The sequence below is a fragment of the Xenopus tropicalis genome, chromosome 9 (assembly GCF_000004195.4).
Source record: "Xenopus tropicalis strain Nigerian chromosome 9, UCB_Xtro_10.0, whole genome shotgun sequence".
NCBI classification, from domain to species: Eukaryota; Metazoa; Chordata; class Amphibia; order Anura; family Pipidae; genus Xenopus; species Xenopus tropicalis.
The window spans coordinates 61,283,259-61,310,861 of record NC_030685.2 but is presented as its reverse complement, the minus strand read 5'-3'; the positions used below and the strand labels follow the sequence as shown (position 1 = coordinate 61,310,861).

General features: G+C 39.5%; 1 protein-coding gene across 3 annotated transcripts; it reads left to right on the top strand.

Annotated features, from left to right (window-relative positions):
* Positions 1-719: 719 nt before the first annotated feature.
* On the top strand, positions 720-27,603 carry col6a2 (collagen, type VI, alpha 2). Of its 3 annotated transcripts, none has more exons than XM_031892514.1 (28): positions 720-901; positions 4,963-5,060; positions 5,753-6,354; positions 7,821-7,841; positions 8,631-8,696; positions 9,204-9,257; positions 9,395-9,439; positions 9,533-9,559; positions 9,645-9,671; positions 9,755-9,799; positions 10,528-10,581; positions 11,091-11,153; positions 13,115-13,177; positions 13,599-13,688; positions 13,875-13,937; positions 14,032-14,094; positions 14,757-14,819; positions 15,631-15,693; positions 15,915-15,965; positions 17,530-17,565; positions 18,365-18,427; positions 18,530-18,592; positions 18,964-18,999; positions 20,709-20,754; positions 21,288-21,440; positions 21,700-22,152; positions 22,746-22,784; positions 26,217-27,603. In XM_031892514.1, exons 1-28 carry the CDS (start codon positions 735-737, stop codon positions 26,819-26,821), a joined length of 3,219 nt encoding a protein of 1,072 aa, XP_031748374.1. In that variant the 5' UTR covers positions 720-734; the 3' UTR covers positions 26,822-27,603.

Here is a 27,603-nt window from a genome sequence, read left to right as displayed (position 1 = left end):
AACCATTTTCTGATCCTATTTCTGCCTAGGAATATAGAATACAGTAGCAATAATAATACAAATCTCCATTATCACTTTTTTTGTTTTTGGTTGTAAAGTGCAAAAACAAACAAGGGCCAGTTGCAATGGTGCCTTCACCTTACAAATAAAACTTAAATTAAGGGCACTTTTCATACTGTCAGAAGGGGAGTGCATGGGGCCATGGGGTGGGGGTAAACTAAATGATCATTTAATGTTCGAATTATACTATATTGTAGTAGGACTGGGACACCTGGCACTGCAACCTATCTACCCCCTACCTGGCCCCTTTCTCTTGCTTTCTACAGGCACCCCAGTGTCATGATCTAAACAGCATTATGAGCTAAAAAGGCTGGAGATATAAAATAATTGCCTGCAAAGGGGGTCCAAAACCCCAATAATCTTTTTACCTCCAGTGTAAAGGATTCGCCCCATATGCCACCCCATATGCTGCATGGCAAAGACTTACCAGACTTTTTTTTATACATGGAGTAAATTATTTTTAATAGGTTAATGGAACTGTCCATGCAGTAATACCATTGGAAATATTTAATATTCTTCAAAAAAGAACAAAAGAAAGCTCAACTGAGCCACATTGGTATCTTCTCCAACTTCGGCAAGGCGCATTACTTTATAAAAGTCCCACAGCTCCCCCTTGCGGTAAAGCGTGGGAAGCGCGGCTACAGTCAAATAAGTTTGGAAGGGGCAGACCCAAAATGGGCAGAGATTTTGCAGCGAGAAGGCGAGTCGGGTGCGGAGAAAGCAGCCGATCCTGTTCGTGCAAGAAGCTCCCACAAGAAGTTTCTTCACCCCACAGAGGATGCACAGACCCAGCCTGCAGATTTCGCTATAAAATTCACACAGCTCTGTCACTTCATTGTAGGTGAGTGTCGTCACTTACTGATTCTTTTTTTTGGTGAACGAATATTTGTATTTTGTTACATTTCGTGTCCCAGAGGGGCATGTGAGGGCCTCTGGGTTGGAGTTGGGACATATAGCGCCCATTACATTTATCAAAAGTGCACTGTTACTTTAAAAGGGTTTGCGCTTAGTCCGTCGGTATATACGGTAACTGTACATTACACGCCATTACCAAATAATGTTCCGATAGTTATGGGCAGTACCATCTCGTATAAGTGGGGTCCATTATGTTCCGAAAGTTATGGGCAGTACCATCTCTTATAGGTGGGGTTCATTACTCTTGGAAGGGTTTTACTGGACTGAACTTTTCTATTATTTTATTAACGTTGCTTGTAATTAGTCACTTCATTTAGTACTAGGTTCTTTGTATGCATTAAGCAACTCCATTAGGCTTGGAAAGTGTAAGGGGCATTAGATCCATATTAGATAGATAGACCACCAGTCTGTGGGGCCCAGTGCATTGCATGGGGTCATGGGGGGCAGCTTGAAGGTGGGATTAGGGGGTTGATGTCTGTACTTGTATATGGATATATCTGTAAGTGTAGGGGAGGGCAGACCAAATGTTTATACACAAATAGCACTGGACCCCGAAAAGCCAAAAAAGTGTGACTGAGATGGGGAGGTATTGTGTTGTATTAGCTACTACTGGTCTGGGCTCTGTTAATGTGCAATGTGAGGGATTTTCTGGATAAGGGATCATTCTTTAGTCTAGATGCCATACCTCAAATCTGTTAAACATTTAAACATTAAAAGCCTATAGTATTGTATTGTCGTTCACATGGATTTATTCTGGTTTAGTTAAAGGACCAGTAACACCATTAAGTGAAAATGTTTTTTCTATACATTTGAAGTTTAGACTTGTCCAACCAGCAGCTACAAACAAACTGTCTCTTGGCACAAATGTCTGTTTTATATGAGAGAGGTTTAGTTCTGTAAACATAAATGCAGTTTGCACCTGCAAAGGGTAACACTACAATATATTTAAAGGCATAAAAAACCTTCAACTTTTTGGAGCTACTGTTGCTTTAACAGCAAGTTCAAGGTATGGTCTTGTTATTATATGTTATTACAGAGAGCAGAGCAGAAACTAAGGGAAATTGTATTGCTGTAATTTATATAAAAGATTATGGGGATAAGTAAATACAGCAATGCCATTAGTAAGTATAAGCAGAAGGTTTTCACAGTTCACTGGTAAAGGGAATGTAAAGCTTAAAATAAAATTTTGCCCAATAAACAAAAAATGTAATTCTAAGTAACTTTCCAGCATAATTTCATTGTAAAATATAAATTATTTTAAAGTTATAAATATCATTGTTATTGGAATAAGTATCAGTCTTTTCCTTTTTCTATTCTGCTGGTTCTGATTATTGAAACAATGTAGCAAAATCCAGGTCCTGATTAACAGACCTGTAAATGAACATGCAAGGCATTGTGGGAAATGGAGTCGACTGAAAATGATCGGATTTCCCCTACATTAGGGATCATTTACGACAGTTGCAGTTGCAATGGCGCATTGACGTCATTCATTTAATGACTTGTGTCCAAACACACTTCAGGCACTTCCACGTAGTTGCACGTGACACTGGTGCTTCTGTCCCAAATCATGGGCAAGTCCACCTATAGATGCAGGGGAATCCTAGTGCTACTGCTACCTTTGAGGTTCAGGGTTCCTACAGTGGGTTGTGTCAATATATGCCTTACACCTAAAGTGGAAAGTATATATTTATGTCTGTGCAAACATAAATATGGTGCCAGCAAAAGTAAATTAAAGGGTAACTTTAGTGTAACCTATAATATGTTGCAGATGGAAGTAATCTAAGCAAGTTTGTCATAGTTTTTTTTTTATTATTTGTTTCTCTATTTTGCTTCACTTCAGTAACATCCAGTTGTTGGGGTCAAAGTCCCCCAAGAAAAAGATTGTGTGATTGTGATATTTATCACCTTTTACAACTAGACTTTTATTCAGGCCCACTCCTTAGCACCCTTTTTTGTTATTATACAGAGGAATACAGAGTGCTAAGGGCATTTGCTCCACTAAAACACTAATTTGTAAATGCAATAGCAGCATTCTGATCTACAGATTTTTGCAGAACCAGCTCCCTAACAGCCATTGTAGTTTGCTAACAGCTGGCTGTATCCTACACAAAGCTCTGTATTACATGTATATGTATTATAGTTTGGATAAAGGCATTAAACCCATCAATGATTATGAGGTTTTGACTGTGGAGGTTCTTTATGACCTTCAGTGATCTTTAGAATCGTATTTAAATACACTTCAAATGTGTTGACACCGTTAAACCCCACATAGTGGGTAACACAGTGGTTCCCAAACTATGGGCCTGTCCCACAGTGAACCCAGAGCTGTGACTGGGGGTACATTCAGCAGGAAGGTCAGTAAAGGTGAGAGTTGGTTATTAAAGAATCTTACCAAACTGTATTATATAAATATTATAATCATTATAATAATATATATATAATATTGCCATTTGACATCTTTTCCCTTAATCCACCATTTTGTGATGGGCTGTGTGTTCCCTTAGAGGTCACCTGACAGGAAATAATGCAGCTCTAACTTTAACAGGAAGTAGTGTGGGAGCAAAAGATGCAACTTTGTACATTAATTTGCTCATGTGACCTAACGTGTGCCCTTGGTTTGTTTGCGTGCACTGTAAATCATATTATCCCAGGGGATAATCTTTTATCTAATTGGGATAACCCAATGGCACATACTACTAAAAAGTATATTGTTGTGAAAATGGTTTATTTATATCAGCGCTGTCCCACTTCTGTGGGCCTGAATTTTTCTGGCCTACATGGTGGAGGGCCGATAATGGAAGCCAGTTTTGACCACTCCCCTGTTTTTAAACTGCACCTACTTCAAACCACACCCATGTGATCACAAGAGCTTTAAAGATCATACCCACATTAATGGTGGTAGCAGAGCCAAAACTCAAATGGTTGGTGCTGACTGCATGGATATCACGCTTTATTAATATATGATAGAAGTTTATTATGTCATATTAAGACTCTTAAATCCATATGCCCCTGAGGATAGCACAGCAGCAGCACATAATTAAACACCTTAGGGACCATATAATGACTATTTCCAAATGCTAACAAACTCCCAGAACAAACCCCTACCAGGTTCACCTCCCACAGGCAGCATAGGGCTGGCAGAGTATGGTACACACAGGCAGCATAGGGCAGGCAGAGTATAACACATAAAGAAAACATTGGGCAGGCAGAGTGTTGCACACACAGGCAGCATAGGGCAGACAGAGCATGGCACACACAGGAAGCATAGGGCAGGCAGAGCATGGCACACACAGGCAGCATAGGGCAGGCAGAGTATGGCACACACAGGCAGCATAGGGCAGGCAGAGTATGGCACACACAAGCAGCATAGGCCAGGCAGAGTATGGCACACAAAGGCAGCATAAGGGAGGCAGAGTATGGTATACACAGACCGCATAGGCTAGGCAAAGTATGGCAGCACAGTACATACACTGACACAATGCTGGCACTGCTCCTGCTCTGAGGTGTGAACAATGTGGGTGGGCAGTTTATCTCAGTACTGATACCATTTAAAGCTTACACTAATTACCACGACATAAAAATAGATCTTCGCATATGACAAAAAATGCTTACACAAAGGTAAGTAGTCACAGCAGCCAGACAAGTGGGGGGGCCACATGGGGTGGGGAGTGGCTGCGCTCCCCAGTTGGACAGCACTGATTTAGATGAAGCAGGGTTTTACACATGTGCTGTTTTATGCAGTATATTTTTATAGAGCCCTACATTGTTGAGGGTATAGTTTTCCTTTTAATACAGAGATGTTCTTTATAGGTGTACCAATTAAGGTGGCCAATGCAGCAGTAACTTATTAGTGCTTGTTTTAGAATAGTACCACATATACATTGCCCTATACATTGAACATTCATATTCCTGCACATGGGTTTGCATTGTTGTACTTCTGACCGCCCTTTCTCAGACTTCTTTCCCATACTCTGTTTCTCCATACAGGGTCACCATGGCACGGACCCTTCAGCTGTTTTTGGTGCTCTTTTCTCTTTTTGCCAGTCTCCCAGCCCAAGATGTGGCTGGCACAAGGCCATGTTCAGGTACAGTATGTGCAACTATTAAAATAATGGCAAAACACTGTAGATGTATATAAAATTTACAGTCAAGACCATTTTTTTACATTCGGTTCAGCTATGCAGGTAAAATGTTGTGCATTTCTATGGCAGTCTGAAAGAGATATTTACACCATATGAGCGAAAGGGGAAAGTCAAATCTGCACCCCTTATTTAGACTTCCAAAGTCTGATTTTGCTGAATTAGGCAACTGATGTAGCAAATGCTTTGTCACGTATATGTCTTGCCAGTTAAAGGCAGCAGCAAAGCTTAATCTGAAAAAGCATATAGATCTAGCAGCTGATTTTAGTTTAAGTCTATGAGGGGCTGATTTAAGAAGTGCAAGTTTTAGGAATAATGAAACCACAGTGGGGAGTCAGTGGGCAGGAGATATTTTAGCTGCTGGAATCTCATTCCCAGTCCTCAATGCAGCTCCCTTCTTTAAATTACCATCAGTATGCAAGTTACAATGCAGCATATGTCAGTAACCTTAAAATTTGCCTCCCTGTGCCTGGTCTTGTGACCTTTCCTTATTAATGGGTATCTAAAAATATAATTAATTTGTAGCAACTTCCCCATTGACCTATGCTCATGTTAAAGTGCTGCTCAGGTAAAGTTTACAACTGAGCAGCATGTACCTTCTGCTCCATAGTAACTCGCAATTCACTGTCTACCTGCAGATAAAATCAAGTGCCCAATCAATGTGTTCTTTATCATTGACACCTCTGAAAGTATCATCCTGCAGACTGCTCCCATTGAGATTTTGCTAGATAACATGAAAGTCTTCATCCCAAGATTCCTTGATAAGTTGGAGGATGCTGCTTATTTGGACCAGGTTACACTCAACTGGCTGTATGGAGGGCTGCATTATTCTGACGAGGTGATCATATTCAGCGACATTACTACCAGCAAGCAGGAGTACAAATCAAAACTTAACGCAGTCAACTACATAGGACGTGGTACTTTTACCGACTGCGCCCTCTCCAACATGACTGCCCTGATTCAAAAGCATGGGGGCGATGCTATCAACTTTGCAGTGGTCATCACAGACGGTCATGTAACCGGCAGCCCCTGCGGAGGAATGATGCATCAGGCAGATCGTGCAAGGAACGCTGGTATCAAGCTGTTCTCTGTAGCTGCCAGCCATGATGTGTATGAGTCTGGCCTTCGGGAGATTGCTAATACACCCTATGAGCTCTTCCGGAATTCTTATTCCCTGACCCGAGAAGATGATCGTACAGTTATCAATGACAAAACCATTGATAAAATCATTCAAGTCATGGTAAGAAGTGAACAAATAGGTTTTCTAATGCTCTTTGGATGTTTATATGATTAAATGAGAAGTAAACTATTCATAAAACTCCATCCCTAACTCTCCAATATAGACAGCCCAAATTCCATAACAGATGTTGCTGGCCTACAGACCAGCATGCTTTCAAGCTTTATAGATGTAGTATATGGTGAGCTATATAGTCCTGCATAAGTTAGCCCATGTTTGAGCAACAGTGTTATGGAAGGTTTACATCCTCATTAAACATAAATACAATAACTTTTACTCTATACAAAGGCCAATAATTACACTAGTAATTATGATAGCACAGTAGATAACTATATAGGACATCAGTAACCTTCTGCAACTTTATGTCAGATAAAAAATAAGTGTGAAAATTATGCTAAAGACAGACAGAATGTGTCACAGATACACAATACCACACCTGTTTTCCATGCACCATGAATTGTGTACATGAGGGCTGACCTCATATTGTACATTGTTTAACTGCATGTCCTCTTGCCATCGCTGCATCCAAAGAAATGACATGTCTTGTATTTATTTGTCCATATGGGCAGTATCAGATATGGTAGGGCAGGACCATCTGTGGCCCCCATACATGGTTAAGGATATATGTATCCTTAGTACATAACATTATATTTACTAATGATTTATCTAGCCTTCAAGGCTCAATGTTTTTCATTACCTTTAGTTCCCTTCCTGAATTAATTCAGCTGTTCTACAAAGCTTCGTTTTTTATTGAAACACACATATACATTTAATACCTTCCTCCAAGTCATTAATGAAAATATTAAATGAAAGGGAACCCAAAACAGAGCTCAGCTAAACACCATATAGATTCTATACATTGACCACCATTCTCTTTCCCCAATCCTGCTAGTTCTTAAAGCCCACACTCGAGATAAGGGAAAAAGCTTCCCCTGCCAGCGCTGGGCTACCTGCACCAGAAGGGAGCCCCCAGTGCAGGCAGCCATGTTGGGGCACACGCATGCGCACAATGAGAAAGTGCCGCAACTCGCTCATTATTCACATGTGTGTGACATAGGAGGGTGAGTCACATCCACCACTCCTACGTTAGGTGCACGCGCATAATAAAAGAGCGGGGAGATCCTCTCATTATGCACACGCGCACCAACCAACATGGTTGCCCGCACTGGGAGCTCCCTTCCGGTGCGGGTAGCTGGTGGGGGGGAGTTCTTTTTAAAAGAGAACTATTGTTTCCCCCAACCAGAGTGCGGCCTAACGTAACATTGGCTGTATGTTCCTACTTAATACACATTTGGTTTTACACTAAAAAATCCCGGTGTTGCTGGTCTTTTTGTGGATTATATATATATATATATATATATATACACACAGTAAATCACTGATTGTGCGTTCATCTACCTAAATATTGTGGCTAAATGACTTGTATTGTAAAATGTAAATTAACATATGCATTTTGTGTTTTTTGACAGAAACATGAAGCTTATGGAGAGGTAGGTAAATGACTGGTGGCATTAACATGTGAAAAACATTATTACAGGACTCTCTGTTCCTGAGGAACCTATACTGTTGCATCACAACAGCAGTTTGATCCAGTGAGAAGAAATCATTCACCTGTGTTTAATAATGATGGGGGATACACGGATGGGTAATATCAAAAGGCAAAATCAGTGTAACTTCAGACTTCCTGGCAGTGTGAATTGTGGTTCCATAATACCAGACTAAAATTTGTTTTGACGTATAATATACAGACTGTAAGTGGCGGCACTTTCTCATCTCCTCTATCTTCTGAGGGCAGTCTCCTTAATGACAAATACCTCCCTCTCTCAAATGGGACATCTCTGTTTAAGTTATGTTAACAGTAAAAAACAAGCCTAGATTTATTAGGTGAAAGAAATTACCAAAGCTCTATTTACTTTTCTGGGGTGAAAATGTAACCTAATGTATATTAAGATTTGAAAAATATCTCTTATTTTGCAGGCAAATACTGTACTAAACAAACTTTTACTCTAGCGATTTGCACGCATCATACAGTATGACCCTGTGCACTAGATACAGAGCCTAATCTTTTGTGGGGTTTAATTGCCCTGCACGTGGACAGCCATGATTAACAACATGAGAACTGACTGCATGTAATATGCCTAATATGCAGTGCCATAGCTATCCCTTCTTTGACATACTATGGCCATTTATTTTAGGTTTCTGTTACTGAAATAAATTTTATTCTTCAGTCTCATGTTTCAGTTAGCCTTCCTTGCTGATGTTTATTGTGTCTGTTTTAGTGCTACAAACCAAGCTGCCTGGAGATTCCTGGCCCACCAGGTCCCCATGGACCAAGAGGACAAAAGGTAAGGAAAGCAAATACTACAAGCATATAAAGAAAAGTATTTATTTTGCTTGTATTCTTTCACTATAAAGTGATACTGACACTAAAAAAACTAGAGTTTAAAATATGAATGTATATTAAAATTTACCTATAGGGCATTTTGATGGTTTTTGGCAGATAGGACTGTATTTGTAAGTAATTTTTACTTGAAGTTCTTAGACCTGTCTGTTTTGCCAAGTGACTGTCCCTTCTCAGTCTGTCAGTTATAGCTTCTAATGCTAAAAGATTACTGCTGTACAAATATGGCAGCTCCCACAAAGAGGAACATGCATGGGGGAATCAGATGGGTATTGTAAAAGCACTGGGCAAATACTTGTATGGCAAAATTTTAATTGCATGCAAATACAATGTTAAGATAGAAGTAAAAATGATTTAATTTTTGGGTGTTAGTATCTCTTTAACAAAAGGTGGCTCTTATTGCTTGCATGATACCATTTTCTGTTTACTTGACCATCTTTATTTTCTCTAGGGTGCCAAGGGAAATGCTGGATTACCTGGAGATCCAGGAGAGAAAGGACGACAGGTAAGTCATCTACCTAAATATCCATCAATGTGATTTAAAAAAAATCTCAAATGAACTAAAATGCTTTAGTACTTACTCTGATGCAGTTACAGCTCTATATTCTCATTGCGTTTTCTCTCTTTTTTTGTATTTTTTAGGGAGATCCAGGTATTGAAGGACCAATCGGATATCCTGGTCCCAAGGTGTGCCTTCTTCCAGAATACCCTCCAGACCTAATATGTGCCTGCATAATCTGAGATTTGTTATTTGACTATTATCTTTCTTTTGTGTTTTAGGGAGTTTCAGGCCTGAAAGGTGAAAAGGTAAATATGTAACCATCTAAAGCCTCTGATGATTACTACAGAAACATCTTTATCAATATAAAGCACTCTCCTTTGCCTTCTACAGGGAGATTATGGAGCAGATGGAAGGAAGGTAAGACACATGTCTTTACAGAAAATATTGTTAAATTTGCACATTTGCTCAGCACAGCACTAACAGTTCTTTTATTACGCCAGGGAGCAGCAGGAGCTCACGGAAGAAATGGGACAGATGGACATAAGGTAAGTAATAATCTGTATCAGTTATCATAATGAATTAAATAGCAGTACTGTGAGCAATGGCCTAAACATTTTTGCTTTACAGTACTGTTATTAGAGTTCTCTGTTATATCAGAGAGGTATGATTATAATAGCTTTATGTTATAGTTGACAACTGACGTATTAGAAGTAATAATGTACCCAGAAAAAGATTGTATATGGATATTTAAAAAGGGGACATCCGACCTTCAATCTACCCAGCCTGTCTGATCCAGAGCTTCCCACAGGCAGATATACAGTTGTAACCTTATTCAGGTTTCAATTCTGAATGCAGTTCTGAAATTAAGACAAGATGTTGTCCCATAGTAATTTGACTTGCTAGAGGCCCTGCCTTAATAGATATAGCTTCATATAAAATGGATTCAGAACACCAAGGAAAGCAGCACACCAAACAGAATATTAGGATTTAAGCAAAATAATTAAAATAATCATACGTCTTAAGCTTGTGTTTCGTGAATGGTATATATTTAAAGGTTAAAACATACGTCCTAATTGTCGGATGTTATCTTAACACCACATACACCGAATTATATACAATACCCAGCACACCCTGTGGCAAATATTATCCATTTACCTTATATTTGAACATATTCATAATTTGTGACCTTATGATAAAGAAATAAGTAGATAAAAACATTTGTGTGCGCACTGGGTAAAAATGAAAAATACATTGTTTTGTTTTTTGTTTTCAGGGTAAACAAGGTCGTATCGGTTCACCCGGCTGTAAGGGAGACCCTGGCAATAGGGTGAGAATGATCAACATTTTTATAAAGTTGGACTTTGTAGTGTTACGAGGGGGTGATGATTTTTAATGGTAAAATTGTAAAGAGAGAATAAAGGGATAAAAAAGATGAACATCTTTAGTTAGGATAAATTGGGTAGCAATTGTGTATCTTGAGGCAGAGATTAATAAGTAGGATAGATGTTGAACTGAAAAGGATCAACAATAAACCACGGGGACAAATGAATGAACTAGGGGAGAGATGAAAAGGAAGATAAATTTGCAGGTCAGTGGGTGAAATGTAGGTGAACGTTGTGATTACCTACCTAACTTATCTGTTTCAAATGTGGGTTTTAATGAGGTGGGTCATTGAAGCACAGGGCTAGTTTTATTTTTTGATGATACTTTTGTGTAAACAGGTTATTTATACATAGGTAATAGATTGTGGTAGTCAGAGAGAATCTATTACCAATGAAATTAGCATGAGATGATTATGATACCAGTGTGGGGAAAACATTGTAATTATTTCCTCAGGGACCTGATGGTTACCCAGGAAGCCCCGGAGACATAGGAGAACCTGGAGACAAAGGCCAAAAGGTATGTGTTTTTGGTTTCAGTAAGCTGACCTTTATTTGTAAGTCTGTGGAAGTGAATAACAGAATGTTCTCTTGGGTATTCCTTTCACCAGTTAAAACTGAGCGCATGTTCAGTAAAATAAACTGTGAAAAAGAACTTACCCTGCCCATAGCGGTATAATACTATAGAATTTGTTATAATTTGGATCAGGTTTTGCCATCAATGTTGGACTGGGACTTTTCCCAGTGGGCCCTAATCTTAGTGGTAAAAGAAGGAAATAGGAAATGCAGACACCAATTGACTTTGCGGGTGCTGAACCCATTTATTGAACCATAACCATTTCAACGTTTTGGTGGTTTCTACCTCCTTCGTCAAAGTTAATTAGTATGTGCATCTTATTCCTTTCCTTCTTTTATTGCTGATTGACATGTGAGCCAGGTAGCAGCACCATCTATAATTTGCATGCATGTTAGTGTGGGGAGTACAGCTGGTTGAATAAAAAAAAACCAACCTTAGTTGGTCATTTGTCCTTTCTGGAGCATAGAGCATCGACTCTTTTCTTTCAACCTCTTATTTAGGTCCTGCTTGTGTTTCATTTAGCTAGCAGTAACAAACATAGGAAGGAGTTCATTTAATTAAGGAGTCTGTGTTTGGGGTCAGGGATATGACTGAGGCCAAATTTTTTTCTACAGATAAGGAGATCCAGGGAGGCTGTTAATTATACAGAGCTGGCAGGGGGAATGTTTGGATATTGATTGTGCGTTTAAATGCAAGATCTAAAACTAACATTCAGACTGAAATTGTAGGATAAAGTTCTAAAAATAACAAACGGAGGATGTTCTAAACATGAATTAGTCCTAGAAATGCATTGTAGGTCACCCAAGGATACTGTATGCAAAGATTTTATCATTATCCTACCAAAATTTTCCAGCCTGTCCAATTGACTAAACTGCCAATCGCCATGGTACGAAAATTATTGGGATGATAATTTGGAGCCCATGCATGGTCTGAAAATCCTATGAGGTTATATCTGCATGTATGACCAGCTTTAGAAATAATTTGCACAGTGCAAATTGGAAGAGCAAGAGCAAATAGCTTCCTCAAATAACCATATAGTCTGTGCAGTAAACAGCATGGGGATAGAGTGGTTCCATCTGCACACTATCTGTCTGTCTGTGTTATTCTCTGCAGTCTGTCTGTACCTACTCCATTGCTCTGTGTTCTCATACACAGCTTGAACAGCAATAATGCAACAAACAGAACACACAGGAGAGTGCAGCTCCCCACATAGAATTAGTACTGAATAGACTAAAGAATAAAAAAATCTCAAGGGTAAAAAATAGACTTCTAGGCTATATTAATCAGGTACATTTGAATAGTGAACTGAAACATGAGGATACCAGGGTTTTTCTCAATAGAAAGAAAAGTTTTAGGGCTTCAGCTGGTGGGCCCTTGATATCAGGTTTTCTGTTGTGCCATGTGTGTCCTAGTCTGTGACTGCTCAGTATGGGATTTTTGCAGCTTTGTTGTCATCAATTACAGTTCTGTCAAATAATTACAGCGAAAAATAAATTCTTAAGTTGTACAACCTGGCTGGGGACTACAATGTAAGAGCAGGGTTTGTGCAGTGATCCTACATTGAATTCTGTGGGAAATGGCAATGCTGAATTTCAAAGGTTTCTAGATAATGGGCTTCCATACCTGTATTTGTACATTTGTGATTCATCCAAAATTTAATAACAAATTGCTGCTACTGCAAAACAAGTTACCCAAGATTTAGCTAGTTTGTTAAACCAGGAAAACACTGAGTGGCACTTGTTTTTGTAGTCAAACTGTGCTCTGCTGCAACCAACTGCTTCTGATCTCTAACTCTGCATGAGTTTGTTTTTAATTATGTAACTGTATGTTACCTTGTTGTGCTATAGTTGCATGTACTGTATATCTGCATCTATAAACATAGTCAAACTTTCTTTGTATTTTAGGGTGATCACGGGCGACCTGGACGTGTCGGACCACCAGGACCCTTTGGAGAAAAGGGAAATAAGGTAACATGGATCCTTGTGTAGATTAAAAAATATTATAGTTTAAATCATCAAAAAAGTAAAAATAAATATACACATATTAAATGGATAAATTGATAGATAACCCACTACCCATAATATTAGTTGTCAGTCAGCTATATCACAAGGTAGGAGCTTGTGAAATCTCACAGATATAACATTGGGTTAGTATATTTACTTATCCAAGCTAGGTGATTATTTTCTTCAGAGTAAATGATGTAGTACAGGCAATGAGTTAATATTCTATAGTATTTACCTTTCAAAACACCAGTTATTTAGAATCAGTGCACAATTTTGAAGCACAATATTAATTTTCTTCTAAATATCTCTTTATCTTATATGCTCAGTAAAAGATTTTTGTATTAATCACACTAATTTTGCTCTTTTTATTGCTCCTTCCTTTCAGGGCCCGGCTGGTAATGCAGGAGCACCAGGAGCCCCAGGACCTAAAGGTGCTAAAGGGGGCCCTGGAGGACCAGGACCAGAGGGAGAGCCAGTAAGAACCCCAAATGACGCTTGTTCCGCAAACTTATTGTCTATTGAAAGTTATTAATTGCATTTAAATTGGTGACTGTCTAAGTCTTCTGTGAGCTATCCTCTTTGTTTCAGCATGGTTGTCTCCCTAAGATAGTGTGAATCTTCCTATTGTACCAACTAGTCTCCATTTTTTTTCTTATTCTAGGGCCGCAGAGGGGACCCTGGTAACAAGGGGGCTTCAGGAACTGATGGAGCTAAAGGAGACAAGGTGGACTAAAATAAAAAGTGATCCTTTATATTAAGTAATGCTCATTCGTTTTGTAAATACCTTGATTTTTATTGTGGTGTTTCTGTTTACATAGGGAGATCCAGGCCCTGAGGGCCCAAGAGGACTTATTGGAGAAGTTGGCATAAAAGGAGCAAAGGTGAATTTGGAGCAAATACATATAATGAGTCCATGGTCCAAGACAAGGGATATTTGTGTATACATAAGTTATGAATATGTTAAAAAAATGGGAGAAGGACATAAGTAGTGGCTAGTAGTAGATGTTAGATTTGCACACCCAGTAAGAAACAAGTATCAGAGGTTACCGTCATGATCCTGTAGAGTCATTGGGGTTCCCGTAAGATTTGAACTGGCAGCTTGGACCATTTGTTATATTGTGTACTTAGCAGTAGGCTGGAGGTTCCTTCTCACCAAACTAAAATGCATTATGCTGGCCTGTTAGTAGATGTGAAAGGGGCACAATTAGTCTATGCTTGCGTGATCCTTGTCTTATTGCGCATTGTTACAACAAGCAATGGATTCCTATACTGGAACTTATTAAGGAAGGCACAGTGTGCAACGCCAGTGCTTTATTGAGCCCCCAAAATAATTAAAAGTTTAGTTACCAAAGCTCCTCCTAGTTTTATTTATGGTTGGCTGTTCAATGCATTTAGAAAGTGATGCTCAGTGAGTTTGGCACTTGGTTCATAAATGTGCCCCCTATGATGTAATGACAAATAAAGTTAAGTTATGTTGTTTAGCTTATCAGTTGATCTAACATGCTGTCCTCATTGTTTTGTGCTACCTCTTCCTTTTCCATAGGGTGATCGTGGAGGCCCAGGACCTAGAGGGGCACAAGGAAATGCAGGGGTCCCAGGCAGGAATGTACGTGAGACTACAGTGTGGTTCTTCTTTAAACTATTTATTGTTTTTCTGTTTCTCATAAATATAATATATGGTTCTGTGATTCTCTAATAGGCAAAATAAACAATGTTTGAAAATTATAATACATTTCCATATGAGACTTAGTTTATATTGCATAGTTCACTTATTACTATGGACTGACTGTTTGTACTATCAGCTGCATTTAATCTGCACCCAGTAAATTTAGTTGAATTTCAGCACCACAGATGCTAGTGCAGTAAATAATCTTCTGACAGAACTTGCACCTAGCTGTAGTTGATCTAAAACCCATAGTGTGATGTAAGTTCTAGACTAGTGAACTATAACTGGGCCATAATAGTAAGTTTATCCAAGGTTTTGGGAAGGTTCTTAAATTGTGAAAGGATTTTTTTAAAAAAAAAAACCTTAATAAACTTTTTTGTCACTGTAGCCCAGGGGCACAACAAGGCTTTGGAAGTCCCTGATGTTAAACTATGGTTATGGCCCATAGTAACTATACTGGAGAACACGATAGCCTGCTCTGCTTGTATACACAACAAATTTTGAGGGTCATTGGACTAACTGCAATATGAATTTGCACTTTTCCCACTTAATGATTTGATTGCTCAGTCTACATTGAGTTCATATCTTCACCTGATAAATATGGGAGTTTAGGTAACGTCCATGCCAAAAAATGAGGCCTGTAGTGTCTTTTAACGATCTCCTTACTATTACATTGGCTTTCTCTTCTCATCTCACAGAGGCTCTGCAGTAGCACTGCTTACATGTTCACATTTTGCTTTTTGTTCTTAAGGGATCACGTGGAGACCCAGGAGACATGGGTGAGAGAGGAAACCCAGGTCCCCAAGGACCTAAGGTAAGCATGTGACACGCTTCTGCATTACTTAAGGAAATAAATATGCTTTTGGAAGGTGATAGCAATATATGCTTCTGGAGATATTAGACTATAAAATAGAAGTGTAGCAACAGATACAAAATTGCTTGAGTGCAAACTCAGCAGATCAATGTGTGCCAGTTACAGAAGGCGAATGCACCTCGTGACTTATTTATTAATGGCTTTTTTTTATCTTACCTCAGGGAGACAGAGGCAGGCCAGGCATCAGTTACCCAGGTCGCCGAGGTGAATCAGTAAGTATGATGTCTGCACTGTATTTTAGCATGTACAGAACATGTCTGTGAGAGTTATTATTGCTGTCAGTAAATATTATTCATAAGAGTACATATATGAAGTCATTCCCAGCTATGTACAATTCTGATTTATCAATGTCTTCGGAAATGAATTTATAAGTTCTCCTTAGGGATGCACCAAATACACTTTTTTCAGATTCATTTGAACCCCGAAACCTTCGTAACAGATTCAGGTGAATACTCAGTTCAGGATTCAAATTCGGTTCAGCCAGGATTGTATATTTGGCCGAATGCGGATGCTGCCGAAAAAGGCAGAATCTTGGCAGAACCGAATCCTGGATTTGGTGCATCCCTAGTTTTCCTATTAGACATGAGTCTAGGGACAGTTAGTCTATCCCTGAACAAGAAAACCGATGAATAATTAAAGAGGCATTGACTTCACGTAATCTAAATACTTCAGATTGTATATATTTGTCACTTTTGAAGATTATTTTGCTCTTCCACTGCTACTCTTTCTTATGCCTTCTACAGTCACAACTTCTTCAGTGTAGTACATCGTAACTCACTTTTTAGCTAAAGCTGGACATATACGTATCAAATGCTTTTCATAACTTTATTGGTACATGTATGGTGCCCCGCCATTCCAGATCTATATCCATGTACTGTGGCTATGGGATTGGGCAGGTTATGGTGCATCAGGAAGTGAACTCCTCCTCAATTCCTGCTGGTTGCAAGGCGGCCATGCCATGTGTTGGTCGTCATATGTCCTCTGTCCATTCGTTTGCCTTAAAAGAGAAGAAAAGGTATTTTGGCGTTTTACTGCCAATAGATTTGCCACATTAGTGCCACCGCTGAATTTATTCTGCAGAGTAAAGGGTCCTAGAGGCTTTCTCTGTTTGTTTAAGAGTGCAGCTGCCATTTTAGCTTGTTCTTCCTAGTTTCCTGTTTGCAGCTCTAGCCATTTTAGCTCAGATTACACATTCCTAAGGGTGGGGGGTGAGTTTTTAGAATTCTTATGGGAGGGGGGAGCAGGTGAAGGGAGAGAGCAGAGAACTGCCCCAAAAATGAAAGATTTTTCTGAGAGAGGAAGTCAGATACCCTAAAACATGTTTACAAAAAAGGAGGCAAGAAATACTGTGTTTCTTTTGATAGAGGACTCTAAGCACTTTTCTGTGAGTACTTATGGCTGTATTTACATAGACCTTTCTGATGAAGCTTACTTAGTTTTTACCTTCACTTCTTCTTTAAGATGAATTGTATCATGTTTGTGAGATACATGTTCCCATTGTTTATAGATAGAAACCTACAAATAAAGTGAGGCAGGACTGCTGTATATAGGTAGAAATAAGGCAGAGACAATCAGATAAATACCAAGACATACAAGTAAAAATTTAGTTGAAGAACACATTACAGTTTTCCACCTGGAAGTGAAGTTTTGAGGCAAAACTGAGGTAACACATAATTATTTAGGACAATTTTCCAAAAATGCACATATAATTTTGTAGGTTTAAAACTTAAGAAGATTTGGAATGCTTCATTCTGTCTGTCTTGTCTTTTTTTCTAGGGAGATAAGGGAGAAAAGGGTCTGCCTGGGCCGCTGGTAAGTGACACTATTGTACTGAATACTGTCTCTGGGCAGGATCTAAAAAGTATATAAAAATTGCTTTCAATTTCGTTCTATTTGCTTTTTTGTCTGTAGGCTTAAAATTAATGTTTAATGTCCTACATCTTTTATAAAGTGTTGCCAGCTCTCCCCCTAAAATTGACAGAGCATTTGGATATGCTCTGTAGGCACTGAAGCGGCTGAGGATGTATCAGCTAATGTATTAAAGTTTAGAAAGTGAGTGGTCAGGCTTACTGAGCTGCTAGTAAACCAGGCATATGTAATAATTACTGGCAGCATTTGGTTTGACAAGATGAAAAGGTTCTGGCACAGAAAGGGTTACATGCTTCTTAATTAATGGTTTGGTGACATACACATAAAACACATGTAGGGGCACATTTACTAATCCACGAATCCGAATCACTAATGGGAAAAAATCGGATTGGAAACGAAAATTTCTGAAGATTGCAAATATCACGAAAATGCTTACGAAAAAATCGTATCAGTCACGATAATATCGTATTGGCGATTCGAAAGTCACGTAATTTTCGTACCGAACAATTGTAAACAGCGGTAAAACCTTTCCAATTTTTTCGTGCAAATGTCCGAAAAAGTCCTGCGGCGTACGAAAAAGTCGTGCAGCGAACGAAAAAGTCGTCCGGACGCCCGAAAAAACCGGCGAAAATACGCTCGGAGCGTTCGTGCTTTTGTAAATGTGCCCCGTAGAGTAAAGAAAACTAAATGTTATATTGTGTAGGCCCATGCATTGAATACTAATTCATTCTTTGCCATTTAGGGTGGACGAGGAGACTTTGGCCTCAAAGGATCTGCTGGACCCAACGGAGTGAAAGGAGAGCCTGTGAGTATATTGGTGTGGGTGTGTACATTATGGGTGCATGTATGATCTTGCATGTATAGTAGACAGACCCTTCTTATATAAAGCATGTGCTCTTTTCTGCAGGGGGAACCTGGCATAACAGGAGAGCCTGGCAAAAGAGGGGAACCCGGAGACCCAGGAAGTGAGGTATGATGCAACTGCCATCATTCTAATGTGCCACAGGGGATTCTCTGTATATGTAACCATAGGTTCTTTATATTCTCTATATCACAATGCATTCATAATTTCTATGTAAACCTAACAATGCTCACATTCCACTTCTTGTTTACTTTTCATTTCAAGACATTGCAATAAACAGCCATTTATTATTAGGCACCCACATTTAGATAGTTGTTGCATTACAGCAGAAACCCCCCCATCATTAATTTTAACTAGGGATTTTACCTCATGTCAAAAAGAAATCACTTGCTGGCAAATCAGAAAGATTGATAACATTTTCTCCCAGGTTTGTATTGTGTCCATGGTCAAATAATGGCTTTTGCTGTTTCCAAACTTAGGGTGATGTCGGACCACCAGGTGATTCAGGCTTGACAGTAAGTATACTGGCATTATGAGCAAACTGTGTTTGGGGCAACCTGCATAACATACAGCATCACTTAATACACAAATGTCTTTTTCAAAAAAATATTCTCACTTGTTGGCTGCATTTTTCGTATCATTCCTGTACAGCTCAGCATTGCTACATGTGACAGCAGGGTTGCAACCTGCCTGATATTTTATCGATCCAACTGGTAAAAATCATATTTATTGCCATTAAGGAAGAAAGAATAACATATAGCAAAGTGATGTTTTTTTCAGAAAAGCTGAAAACCCTAGTGATAGGCTATGATGTGAGACAGAACAGAACTAAATTGTTAAAGTGGACATTAATTAAAGAACTAACCTGCTCTTACTATTTCTCATTCACGGGGTTCCTGATCCCCAACTTCACTAGAGGTATGGGTCCCTCTAGGGCAAAACACCTCTGGGGCCATGTTGATCCCAGGCTCAGTGAACATCTACCTGGTTTAACAGATGCCGGCCAAAGAGGAAGATCCACCCCCTGCTAAACACTATATTACAGTGTGCAGGAAGTGGTCATAAGGCATAAATCAATGATACATAATATTCTAATAGCAAAATAGATACATGGCCAGTAACAGTGGAAATAAGAAAGCGTATGGTTTAAAGCTATAAGAATTGCCAGAGGAGCCCTATTTTTAATCCTGTAACAAATAAGTGTTGGAAAATAAAAAAAAAAAAATATTTAAATAGGTGGTTCACCTTTAAGTAAACTTATAGTATGTTATAGAATGTTCTTTTTTTTTTTTATAGTTTTTTAGTTATTTGCTTTCCTTTTCTGCCTCTCTTCAGCTTTCAGATGGGGGTCACTGACCCTGGCAGATGAAAAAACTATTGCTCTCTTAGGCTACAATTTTATTGTTATTGTTACTTTTTATTACTTATCTGCCTATTCAGTTCTTCACCTATTTATATTCATATAACTGGTTGCTAAGGTAAATAAGACAAACAGGTGCATGGGAGCACTTACCGCTGAAGAAGTGTGCTACACACGGGTCCTCTCCCCCAAGGATCCAAAAAATCGTATAATAAAGCAAAAAAATGCGGAGCACCACTAAAAATAAAACCAGTCTTTTATTGCATATTTCTTAAGAGGTACACGTACATTCCTTAACAGGACTTTGGCGCTTGACGCGTTTCGTGGCATCCAGCCACTTCCTCAGAAGCATGCTTCTGAGGAAGTGGCTGGACGCCACGAAACGCGTCAAGTTGGGGATCAGGAACCCCGTGAATGAGAAATAGTAAGAGCAGGTTAGTTCTTTAATTAATGTCCACTTTAACAATTTAGTTCTGTTCTGAGGAAGTGGCTGGACGCCACGAAACGCGTCAAGCGCCAAAGTCCTGTTAAGGAATGTACGTGTACCTCTTAAGAAATATGCAATAAAAGACTGGTTTTATTTTTAGTGGTGCTCCGCATTTTTTTGCTTTATTATAAGGTAAATAAGACCCAAGCAACCAGATAGCTGCTGAAAAACCAAACTGGAGAGCTGCTGAACAAAAAACTAAATAACTTTATATAACTTAAAAAAGCAATTTAACTTAGAATATCAATACATCATATGAAAAGTGTAAATGTGAACTACCCCTTTAAGTCCAGTCTGTTTATATCTTTTGTAATGTGTCTGATCTGAGATGATGTTGACATAATGTCTGACTGTGAAGCTGTGTGTTTATTTAATAGGAGTGTGATGTTATGACCTATGTCCGAGAGACCTGCGGATGCTGTGGTAAGTGTCCACTTTTTCATCCTTACACCTGTCAGATTAGTGTATATCCCTGGAAGTTTATGTATAGAGAAATACAGGCAGAAGATAAGAAGTTAAGACTTGTTCTGTCTGGTTCTCCCATTTTTGTAAAGACATTTAGCAATATTTAACATTTAGCAATATCCATGCAACATTCAGAATGATTGATTTGCAGGTAGTGGTGTTCCTAGACCATGCCAGCCACCTTCCCCCTGCAGAAAATGCAAGCCCAATGCAAGTGCTACCTACCCATCTGTCCCTCATGGTCCCCCCTCCCTGCCCTCCCTTCACGTCCCAACTCCCTGCCAGCCACTCCCTGCCACCTCTCAGGTAGGTGAGCAAGTTCACTAAAGCTATAGAGGAAGCAGAACCCATGGTCCAGGCCCCTCTGCTTCCTCTTTAAAACGTCTCTAGGCTTCATAGATTCCACCTAGTTAAGATTCAAGATCCATTTTATTGCGTAATACTTACATACTGCCCGAACTGAACTCGAAAAATCTTTCTTAATTTTTTAGACTGCGAGAAGCGCTGTGGGGCATTAGACATTGTTTTCATTATTGACAGCTCTGAGAGTATCGGATACACCAATTTTTCACTGGAGAAGAACTTTGTTATTAATGTGGTGAGCAGGCTGGGGTCCATTGCCAAGGACCCGAAATCAGACACAGGTACTGCATAGCACTGCAACTCAACTTTACTTAGACAAATGTAATTAGTTAAGCTTTTGTACCATAGTTATACATCCCATCGAAAAGAACCCTTTCACCCTTTGTCAATCGCTATATTTGTAAACAGTCTTGAAGCCTGTAGTGCAAATCTAAACCCCAACATAATTTAGGTTATATATACTTTATTCTATTTCTGCTGGAGTCCATAATGTTCATCCCCTCATTTCCTATGGGCCTAAGTTAATTTTCCCCCCTTTAGGTGCTCGTGTGGGAGTTGTCCAATACAGTCATGAAGGTACATTTGAGGCAATTCAACTGGACGATCCTCGTATTGATTCGCTGTCTAGTTTTAAGGAGGCAGTAAGACGTCTTGAGTGGATCGCAGGAGGCACATGGACACCATCGGCTTTGCAGTTTGCATACAACAAGCTCATCAAAGAAACTCGTCGTGATAAGGCAAAGGTGTTTGCTGTGGTCATCACTGATGGTCGCCATGATCCTCGTGATCCAGATGAACGCCTTCAGGTGCTGTGCGGTGGGGATGTAGATGTCAATGCCATCGGCATTGGTGATATGTTTAACAAGCCAGAAGAAGACGAAACACTGACCTCCATTGCTTGCAACAATAAGGGGAGAGTGACAAAGATGAAACTCTTTTCTGAACTTGTAGCTGATGAATTCATAGATAACATGGAAGAAGTGCTTTGCCCAGGTAAGGGCTACCCCTTGCTGTATGCAATTAAATGGCACAGTTTAATAGGATGTTTAATGTTTAATAGGATGTTTGATGACTGAATGCATAACTGGAATTAGTGAATCATTATCGTGTCCTCCGCTAATGTCCATATCATGGCTGCCCCTTAAGACTACTTGTGGCTTTACAGGGTTCTGTTGTGGCCCCATTCACTTCTTTTTTATACTCTCATGATGTTATTGTAATCCAACTGTAACATGCAATCATAAATATTTGGCACGCCACATAAAAACCTTAAAACCATTAATCTAGATAAACCAATTGCTCTACTTTTAGGCAGATAGTGAGTGAAATAGAGGCAGAGAGATGGATTGATCTGAATAGATAGACAGGGTGGTAGATAAAATATAGCTATTTAGTAGATGCAAATAGTTATTACAGGGACTGTTCTCGAGTTTGCAAGAGACCTTTGGGTAGAAGCAGGAACTTTTTACCTCAGCTTTTTTTCAATTTATTTCTAGAGTTATGAGAAGAATATTGGATATGTTTGTTATTATGTGTACATATAAGTCTGTATCCTCTAATATCCTGCCTTTCTTACATTCTTGCAGACCCTCAGGTTGTGTGTCCGGACCTGCCATGCCAAACAGGTAATGTGAAAGACTTACCCCCATATGTCATAAAAGGCACAAGGTGTGTCCAGGTGCAGTAACCCATAGTAACCTATTAGATGCTTGCTTTTAAACAGGTGACCAGTAAGTGCTGTCTGCTGATTGGTTGCTATGGGTTACTGCTCCTGGGCAAACAAAAGTGCCTTTTATTACATTACCCCTATAGAGAAAATTCCATGGTGAGCTAGTCTTTGCTACTTGGGAATAGCTATTGAAAGACAAAGAAACTGTTCTATAATGTATGTATGTCTCTGTATTCCAAGACTGTTTGCAGCACACTACACTTATGGTCCAGCAGACACACACCTCAGATTTTACACACAGAGAACACTCAGAGATTGAACCTTATTACCGTGGCAACAGACTGACTCAAAATTAAGAGTTCAGCTTTTGTTGCTACAGCTATAAACAGTTTGCTCTAGTGAAAATATTTATACAGCAGAAAATGAGGCTAGTATGTAATTACTTGGGTAAACCTATTTATTTATTATTATTTATTCTACCCTAAATCTACACTGTTATATTTTAAATATTTTCAGCACTGCATCAAGCTATGAAATTTAATAGTACACTTTTATCTGTAGCTGTGACATCTATGGGCACATTTACTAATCCACGAATGTCCGAAAAGCGGGCGAATGCAGTTTTTTCGTAATGATCGATATTTTGCAATTTTTTTCGTAAATTGTCGCGACTTTTTCGTAGCCGTTACAACTTTTTCATACATTGTCGCGACTTTTCGTAGCGTTACGACTTGCACGAATTGTCACGACTTTTTCGTAGCCGTCGCGCTGAGTACAAAAGTTTCGGATTCATTCAAGCTTCAGTATCGTGACTTTCCTTGGGCCAGGTTGGATCTGCAGAGTGCCATTGAGCCCTATGGGAGACTTTCCTTGGGCCGGGTTGGAGCTGCAGAGTGCCATTGAGCCCTATGGGAGACTTTCCTTGGGCCAGGTTGGAGCTGCAGAGTGCCACTGAGCCCTATGGGAGACTTTCCTTGGGCGAGGTTGGAGCTGCAGAGTGCCATTGAGCCCTATGGGAGACTTTCCTTGGGCCAGGTTGGAGCTGCAGAGTGCCATTGAGCCCTATGGGAGACTTTCCTTGGGCGAGGTTGGAGCTGCAGAGTGCCATTGAGCCCTATGGGAGACTTTCCTCATGGATTAGTAAATGTGCCCCCTAGTGTCTTTATTTTATAAAACTGATTTAATTCACAGCTCAAAATCAGCAAATATGCAACTTAAAATTGCATTTTGTTTTATAATATCTCCCTTTTGAAATTGAGCGATAACAATTGATTATACCACTTTTACTCTAAAATATACTGAGCCCTGTCCTAGAATTTCATTTCTGTGACTTGCAAGTAGCCAAATTTTAGGGGAAAACCTTGAAATATTAGGGAGTATATACATTTTCCCTGTAAACATGACCTCAGTCCTCTTAGAAAATTTTCAAATGGAATTTTCTAAGTTTACTCCAATTCCACTCTTTCTATCTTTTCACTCTCTATGTTGAAGTAAGAAATAGTAACCGCAGACTCTACAGAAAGGAGAACACATAACATTTTTAGGTATATGTAGGGGCAGATAACACCTTAGGAGGAAGAGTAAAACACCATATATTGGCTAGGCAGGTGTGTTACGTTGTGGGATTTAGAGAAATAAAAGGAGAACTTTTCAGCTGAGGGGCAAGAAAGGCTTTTATTCTCCAGGTATAAGATGCAAGAAGGAGAGATAACAAAGAAAGACAATAAGTGGTTATACAAAGATGATCTGAAAGATCCTACATTGTACTGAGATTGGGCTATGATTTGGCAGGAAAGACACAGTGGGAGTGTATCAGGAGGAGAAAATGAGAAAGCGCTCACATATAATTGGAAATCAGAGCCTTGAGGTGTTTGTAAGAGTGAAGGAAAGTGGGGCTAAGGTTTAATGAGTGAGGAGTAAGATACATACAAGATACTTATAGAAAGAAGAGGTGCAAAGATGACATTAGAAGATACTGACATTTTATAGAACTTTGAAATATTTTAAACATATGCAAACGATGGCTGAAAGGGAGGCTATTATCATCTAGCTTAGTGCAGCCACTAATAATGTTGTTTTCTGGTTTTCTTGGTAAGTATGTGGAATTTGCAGCCAGATTAAATACTGTATATTATCACAAGACAAGATTCAGAGTCAGTAAATCATATGTGTGCATAAGGCATACCCAAGCTGGGGGTAAGGGACACTTCTTAATATAGTTTGTCATAAGGGTTCAGTATGGGAAGACAATAACAAGCCTAAAGGAAAAGGGAGCCCATATTCTGACTTTCTAACTCACTTGTAGGTGACAGGGGACCTAACCCCGCATCTGTCGTTAATTATGACCTCAGTGAAGAGGGCGTGGAGATATCCTTTCCCAAAAGCATCCCCCAAATTGCTGGCTTCCTTGAGTCCCGGAAGGCAAACCCCGAGCCCCCAGAGTACAACCAGCTGGTTGCTATGATGGTTTATACAGCCGAAAGAGCCAAGTTTTCCACTGGGGAGGAGAGGCAGAATTGGACTCAGTTGTTCATTAATTCTTTTAGAAAGGTCCACAGTGATATTGCGGGGGGTTCAGACTCAGTGCTTAAGCTCTGCTAAATACAGTGGGATGTCCTCCTTCATAATAGGTTATGTATCCCTGTTACTGGAATAACAGGACATTCCTATCCAGACAATGTGCATGGAAAATGGGGATAGTTCGTACTGACAGGACTCTGGCAGGGCCACAGTATTAATACTTGCATAGCTCAGTTTTTCTTATAATTTATTATGCCAAAGCACAATAATGTTTATAAACTGAGCATATAAATGGATAATATATGGTGTTAAAGTTTTATCTGATAGTTATTGGTAGATTGTGTCTTTCTGGCATCATCTGAAATGTTGCTTTTGCTATTAAACACATTTGACGGCATTAATTGATTCTGGTTGGGTAATTTCATTTATTCAACACAGTGTGCAGAGTTAAGGCAATTCTTTTTATTACCTTACTTATTCCTTCTTCTATTCTCTCTACTTGAACCTCTTCTTTTACCCACTTGTTTTTAACTTTTCCTCCATTTTCCTCCTGCCCCACCCCCCTTCAAAAACAACCTATTTTTCTTACACTGTCTTATATTAGCACACAGATAAGGGGTAATGTAATGAAAGTCACAAAGTTGGAACCTGGTATAGTAACCCATAGTAGCCAGTTTGGTAGTATTTAATGGTTGGAGTGGCTGCTGTTCAGCAGCCCAGTGTTGATAAATTAGCCCTAGTAATTTTTACAGTATGCGCAGGAAGTAGTAGTGCATTTTACTTTGAAGCAGTAATGTGAGCAGTATGTAGTATATATAGTGTGTATATGAGCTGGTATACATGGTATATATACACCTTTCTTTCACAGAACTTTCAGTCGCTCAGTGCACACAGCGTCCTGTGGATCTAGTGTTCCTCCTGGATGGTTCTATGAGAACTGGAGAGCAGAACTTCAAGTATGCAGCGGGTTTTGTGGAGGAAGTGGCTCAGAGGCTGTCTTTGGCAAGAAGGCATGATGATCCTTCCAATGCTCGAGTATCTCTAGTGCTGTTTGGAGGACAGGACAAACAATCAGTGGGGTTCCCTCTGGCCTTTGACCTTACAGAGGTTTCCCAAGCCATAGAAAAGCTGCGGTATAATGGATCATCTTCTGTCATTGGACCAGCGATCATTTATGCCATAAACAATGTCCTTCAAAACAGTGGCCGTCCAGCAAGACGCTATGCAGAACCATCTTTCGTCTTCATAACTGATGGAGAGACTGGACCAGAGGGACTAGAAGAAGCAGTTACTGCCATGAGGAAAAATAATGTAGTCTCGACTTTAGTATCAGTGGGACCTGAAGATTCCATTGATATGACAGTTTTGAGGCAACTTAGCATGGGCGAGAGGGCAGCCATCTTTAGACAAATTGACTACAGCAAACTGACTGAGAATAGTTTTATGGATAGATTCATACGTTGGGTGTGCTAGGTCAGAGAGGGAAACAGAGAGCTCAGAAGAGAGAGAACCAGATGAGTGACATACATTCATAACTGACAGATACATTTGTAGAGAGACCTAAGGACAGACAGAGACTCACACACGTATGTTTTAAACTGTAAATGTAAAGGCTGTACCTTTTTTTTGTTTAAATTGGATGAGTTTCTAGTCATAAACTGAACTACTCCAAAGACTCATAGCTGCAAATTGTTTTTTGTAGTAGTTGAAACCTTCTTTGAGCTTTCTTATCTCCCTTTGCCAAAGATTCCATCATAAAGGCATAACGGTAATGCACTAGTGTGCACACACCAGAACACTCACACACACATACACACACACAGATACACACACACACACAGATACACACAAACACTCCTACATACAGACACCCACAAATACAAAGGTCCATTCTCAGGTCTGTGCAAGCAGCATTGCTTTTTATATCTGAATCATTACAGTATTAGGTTTTTTTTAACATCCTAAAGTGAATGACACAGGAATATTGACACGTGGTGTCAGTGTCCCAAACAATGTGTCACTTTCATGTGGTGCTAAGTTCAACTCACGTGCTATGGTGTCCTGTATCTCAGACCTGTGGGCAGGTGGCTACCGTTAGGAAGTCACAAGGTTGAGTGTCATTGCAAGTTAGTATTGGGTTGTACCCAAATATAAATGTGTCACCATAAAAAATGTTCCAGAGATTTGGATGCCCTGTGACTGTGTTGGAATTCCTTTTTTATAATATGAATAAAAACGACCAGTCGTCCACTTTA